Source organism: Pantherophis guttatus, chromosome 5 (genome assembly GCF_059756535.1).
Source record: "Pantherophis guttatus breed Tessera chromosome 5, ASM5975653v1, whole genome shotgun sequence".
Classification (NCBI taxonomy): Eukaryota; Metazoa; Chordata; class Lepidosauria; order Squamata; family Colubridae; genus Pantherophis; species Pantherophis guttatus.
Window position 1 is genome coordinate 10,097,146 of NC_142067.1, and position 6,000 is coordinate 10,103,145.

At 41.8% G+C, this 6,000-nt stretch overlaps 1 protein-coding gene across 1 annotated transcript in view; it reads right to left on the reverse strand.

Annotated features, from left to right (window-relative positions):
• CTSC (cathepsin C) overlaps window positions 1-5,313 on the reverse strand; it is a 48,947-nt gene extending 43,634 nt beyond the window's left edge. Inside the window, exon 1 of the mRNA XM_034407818.3 lies at window positions 4,915-5,313. Within this exon, the coding sequence (XP_034263709.2) occupies window positions 4,915-5,092 (178 nt within the window). The 5' untranslated portion in view covers window positions 5,093-5,313. The remainder of the gene's footprint in view (window positions 1-4,914) is intronic.
• Window positions 5,314-6,000: the final 687 nt, after the last annotated feature.

The following is a 6,000-nucleotide window of genomic DNA, read 5'->3' on the forward strand; positions in this document are numbered from 1 at the left end:
AAACCAAAAATAAAATTAGCGATATTAGCAAGGAGGAAGAAGAGGAAGTTTAAGAGGCCTGACACCGATTTGGAAACCACTGAAATTTCTGCCTAAGACATCCTCAACCAGTACTACCATCACGTGGAGTGAAACCACAGCTCTTAACCTTGACACTGGAACTAGCAACGTACCTCTGATAATAAAAACTGCAAAGCAATTATCCCCTCTTTTAAACATTCCTCAAATTTGGACTTTAGGCTGACAATGCTAATTAAAAAAATGTTCCTATGGTTTTAGTTGGGTGGAAGGACAGGCTTGAATACTGGCCCTATGTAATAAAATGAAATTCAATGTAGGGAAAAGTAAAGTTTTACACTTAGGCAAGAAAAACCAAAAGTACACATATAGACTGGGGGAAACCAGGCTTAATAGCAGTAACTGTGAGAGGGATCTTGGACTCTTAATGGACAACCAGCTAAATATAAGTCAAGTGTGCAGCGGCAGTCAAAAAAACCAATGCAATCCTAAACTGCATTAACAGAGGGATACAGTCAACATCAAGGGAGGTACTAATACCACTCTAGAAAGCCTTAGTAAGACCACACCTAGAGTACTGCATTCAGTTTTGGTCACCACACTATAAAAAAGATGCTGAGACTCTAGAAAGAGTGCAGAGAAGAGCAAGAAAGATGATTAGGGGACTGGAGGCTAAAACATACGATGAACAGTTGCAGGAATTGGGCATGGCTAGTCTAGTGAAGAGAAGGACCAGGGGAGACATGAAAGCAGTGTTCCAATATTTGAGGGGCTGCCACAGAGAGGAAGGAGTCAAGCTATTGTCTAAAGCACTTGAAGGTCAGACAAGGAATAATGGATGGAAACTGAACAAGGGGAGATTCAACCTGGAAATAAGGAGAAATTTTCTGACAGTGAGAACAATCAACGCATGGAACAGAAGTTGCCTTCGGAAGTTGTGGGAGCTTAATCATTGGAGGCTTTCAAGAAGAGACTGGACTGCCATTTGTCAGAAATGGTGTAGGGCCTCCTGCTTGGGCGGAGGGTTGGACTGGATGACCTACAAGGTCCCTTCCAACTCTGTTAATTTGTATCTGCATCAGTTGCAAAAGTTCTGAGCCATAGAAAAGGATGAGTTAGTTGTACGCTGAGTTAAATGAGGGTTCAACGGAGAGTTAGGTACTGTAGCCCATTATTAACCATTTGGCCTTATGCATACAAACTGTATGGACAACTGATTTGGGAGAGGTAGCATTGAAAAATGAGCATGGTGTCCAACTGTGGCCCCTTTAAAACCTGTGGAATCCAACTCCCAGAATTCCCCCAGCTAGCATGGCTGGCTGAGGAATTCTGGGAGTTGAAGTCCACAGGTCTTAGAGTGGCCAAGGTTGGACATCCCTGAATATGGGTTTAGTTCGGATAGAGATTGAAAAGGGAAGATTTTGCTCTAGTTAAAAATTGCCAAGCTAAATATTAACCAGGCCATTAAAGGGCCTGGTGGCTCAGCAGACTGATAGCACTGTGATTAACACCAGCTGTCTGCAATTACTGTAAGTTCGAATCTCCCCAGGCTCAAGGTTGACTCAGCCTTCCATCCTTTCTAAGGTGGGTAAAATGAGGACCCAGTTTGTGGGGGCAATAAGCTGACTTTGTATAAATATACAAAAGTATGAAGGCTATTGCTTAACGCATTGTAAGCTGCCCTGAGTCTCCGGAGAAGGGCGGCATATAAATCAATTTTTTTTTAAAAAAAAATGGAGGTGGGGGGAGGGGGTAAGGAGAGGCAGATTAAGAAAAGTGATAGCAAGAGGAGGAGGGGTGGAACATGGGCCCCGGGAAACTAGAAACAGTGTGAGTGATGGAGGGGACATAGCAATAGCACTTAGACTTCTGTACCACTTCACAGTGCTTTACAGCCTTCTCTAAGCAGTTTACAAAGTCAGCCTATTGCCCCCAACAATCTGAGTCCTCATTTTACCCACCTCGGAAGGATGGAAGGCTGAGTCAACCTTGAGCCTGGTGAGATTTGAGCTGCCACATACCTATTAACTCTGTCATATTTGCCTTGCAAAATCACTGGGAAATTTTTTTTTTTTAAGTTGTTGATTAAATTTACATGCCACCCAATTTCTCTATCAAGCAACTTTAAGCTTTCCTTCATCCCAAACACAGAACTACAAATCTTTTCCAAGCAGCATCCCTGCTAAAGGAAGGCCGCTCCAGAAATATTTTTCGAAAGCAACAGGCTTGGTAGTTTGATGCCTAAATGCATTTGCCAAGTTTGTGTATCACTTCAGCTGAAGTGGAAAAATGAGAATTACGGGGCACTGAGTCAGAATGGAGGAAAAGTATTTGCACAATCCAGATTGTCAAAACAAGTCTCCTGTTTGCACAATCTGCAAAACCGAAACCAATCAACCGTATGAGTCATGGGGCGATGACTGAAGTCATCTTAAAGATGGTCATTGAGTTTCTACAATGCAGAGTTGCAAATTACCCAAACTCATTTTAACTTGGTTTAGCAGGATGGATAAAAAAGCCCCTGCCTGGCATCACTGAACTGTGTTTAGTTACCAACTTCCAACCAGCAATGTTCACACAAACTGGAGAGGATGGGATTTGTAATTCGGTGGGGAGAGGCGGCCTAGGTGGCTATCCCTCTCGAGTTGTGTTCAATGGAGCTGATTATCACAATGTGTGTGTGTATGCTGTCCATAGAGATTATAAGTATATTATATTATATTATATTATATTATATTATATTATATTATATTATATTATATTATATTATATTATATTATATTATATTATATTATATTATATTATATTATATTATATTATATTATATTATTGTTTGTATGTATGTATGTATGTATGTATGTATGTATGTATGTATGTATGTATGTATGTATTTCTCTTTAGCCAGGTTCTTCCTACGTAAACCAAGATTTTTATGCAGCCCTAGTTCAGTGAAATCACAATCCACTAGTTTCTAGGCATTTTTTCTGGCAGCCAGAAAACACTCTGCTGCCCATTGGGAGACTTTTTGCATATATATATATCCCATCCTCCCTTTTCTCGCACAAGCACGAAGCAGAAGACACCAGCCTGAAGATGACGAGTGGGACCTTGTTGAAACGTCACCAAGATACTCTCAATCTTACACAGGAAAAGACGGAACACACCAAAACTTGCATATCTCTACCCATGAAAATCTATGAAAACAAATATATATATATATAAAACACACACATATAATATAATATATATATATATATATATATATATATATATATATATATATATAATATGTCACCTCCCGACTGGACTACTGCAATGCTCTCTACATGGGGCTCCCCTTGAAAAGCACCCGGAGGCTCCAACTGGTCCAGAATGCGGTCATGTGGATGGTTACGGGCACAACTCGTTGTGCCCACGTGACACCCCTCCTGCGCGAGTTGCACTGGCTCCCAGTGGACTTCCGGGTGCGATTCAAGGTGTTGGTTACCACCTTTAAAGTGCTCCATGGCATTGGACCTGGGTACCTTCGAGACCGTCTTCTGCCACCAGTAGCCTCCCACCGGCCAGTCCGCTCCCACAGAGAGGGTCTCCTCAGGGTGCCATCGGCCAAATTATGTCGGCTGGCGACACCCAGGGGGAGGGCCTTCTCTGTGGGAGCCCCTGCCCTTTGGAATGAACTCCCCCCAGAAATTCGCAAAATCTCTGATCTCCGTGTATTTCGCTGTGCCCTCAAAACCATGTTGTTCCGCCAGGCTGGGCTATCAATATAAAGATTTTAATTGGTTTTAAATGGGATTTTAAATTCAGGGTTTTATAAATTGGGCCCATTATTTAATAATTTTAATTATTTTTAAATATTGTCTGTCTTTGTGTTTTTAATTAGGCTGTACACCGCCCTGAGTCCTTCGGGAGAAGGGCGGTATAGAAATAAAATAAATAAATAAATAAATAAAAATATATAATGATATATAATATCATTAATAATATTAATATTATATCATATAATATTGCAATTTATATTGTTTCCTAATATGATTGACTGCTTATTGTACCGTGTGACTGTCACTGGGTATTGTGATTCTTGACGAGCGTATCTTGTTTTTTTGTGTACAGAGAGCATATGCACCAAAGACAAATTCCTTGTGTGTCCAATCACACCTGGCCAATAAAGAATTCTATTCTATGCTATTTTATATGACTGACTGACTGACTGACTGACTGACTAGATAGATAGTCAGTCAGTCAGTCAGTCAGTCAGTCAGTCAGTCAGTCAGTCAGTCAGTCAGTCAGTCAGTCAGTCAGTCAGTCAGTCTATGGAGATTGTCAATCATCCAGGTGATGATTGTCCTGTCAGTCAGTCAGTCAGTCAGTCAGTCTATGGAGATTGTCAATCATCCAGGTGATGATTGTCCTGTCAGTCAGTCAGTCAGTCAGTCTATGGAGATTGTCAATCATCCAGGTGATGATTGTCCTAAATATGCTTTTTCCAAAAGGCACCTGGACTTTCTGTTGTTTTTTTCTTGGAAAACCCCTCTGCTTTTCAAGAGATGAAGTGAAGTGAAAAGAAGTGAAGTGAAGTGAAAAGAAGTGTGAAGCTTCTTGGACCAGAGAAGAAAAACAAAGAAAGAACAAAGAAAAACTTTGGAAACAAAAGTTTTGCTCCCCCCCCCCAAAAAAACCAAACAAAAACAAAACCCCAACAAAACCCAGTTGCCATTTGGGGGGGGAGGGGAGAGCAGCACCCACGGGTTAAAATCCCTTGGGAACGCTTGAACTCGCGTGTCATGTTTTCCCGTTGGAAAGTTTTGATTTTTTTTTTTTTTTGGTTTCCCCAAGAACAGAAGGAAGGGGAAAAAGAATTAGAAGAAGGAAAAAAAAGTCCAAGGCGCGACTTACCCAGGTCGGAACAATTGATCTCCCGGGTCGGGGGTCCCTGCCCGCTTCTCATCTGGAGCACCCAGGTGCCCACCAGGTCCTCAAAGGTGCAGTTGGCCGGGGTGTCGGCCGTGCACGGCCCGAACTGCAGCAGGGCGGCCAGGAGGAAGGAGGAGAGCCAGGCTGCCAAGCGCGCCATGGCTCCGAGCACGGGGGAGAGAGAGAGAAAAGAGACGGGCACGGAGGGTTCCCAAGAGCCTGCCGACCTGTCTGGTAACCCTTTCCCCGGAACAGCGGGGCTCGGCTAGGCCCGCCCTTTGCGTGTCACGTGTGAAAGGGCTGGGGTTGTTGTTTTTTACCCGGGCTCCGAGACTTTTTTGGCCCGGCGCCTCAGCTGCAACCAGAGTCTTTTTCGCCTCCTGCGGGGCGGATTCCCGGAACAGAGATCTTACTTTGCATGTCTTTGCCCGGGAATCGATCCGGTGATATTTATTTTTGCTTTCCGCTGGAGAGTTTGGCTCTCTTGCATTATTATTATTTTTTTCCATTGTTTACTTGTACATTTTTTTCTTTCTTCTTTAAATTGACATGCATGCTTAATGAGCAAGTGTATTGTCTGGAGCCATTTGTTCATACAAAGTATTAGTAAACTGATAGAGTAATATTAATAATATTATATCTTTTCTTTTATGTACACTGAGAGCATATGCACCAAGACGAAGTCCTTGTGTGTCCAATCACACTTGGCCAATAAAAAATTCTGTTTTATTCTATTCTATATTAATAATAACAACCAGATTTAAAATACGAATAATTGCTTTTTAGAATAGAACAGAACAGAACAGAACAGAACAGAACAGAACAGAATAGAATGAAAGAAATTGTAGGTTTCCAGTGTCTGTTTCCCCACTTGGAGCAGAACCCAGAAGGATATTTCTTCCAACAAAATAATAGGAATAGAATAGAGTAGAATAGAGTAGAATAGAATAGAATAGAATAGAATAGAATAGAATAGAATAGAATAGAATAGAATTGAACTCTTTATTGGCCAAGTGTGATTGGACATGCAAGGAATTTGTCTTTGGTGCATATGCTCTCTGTGTACAT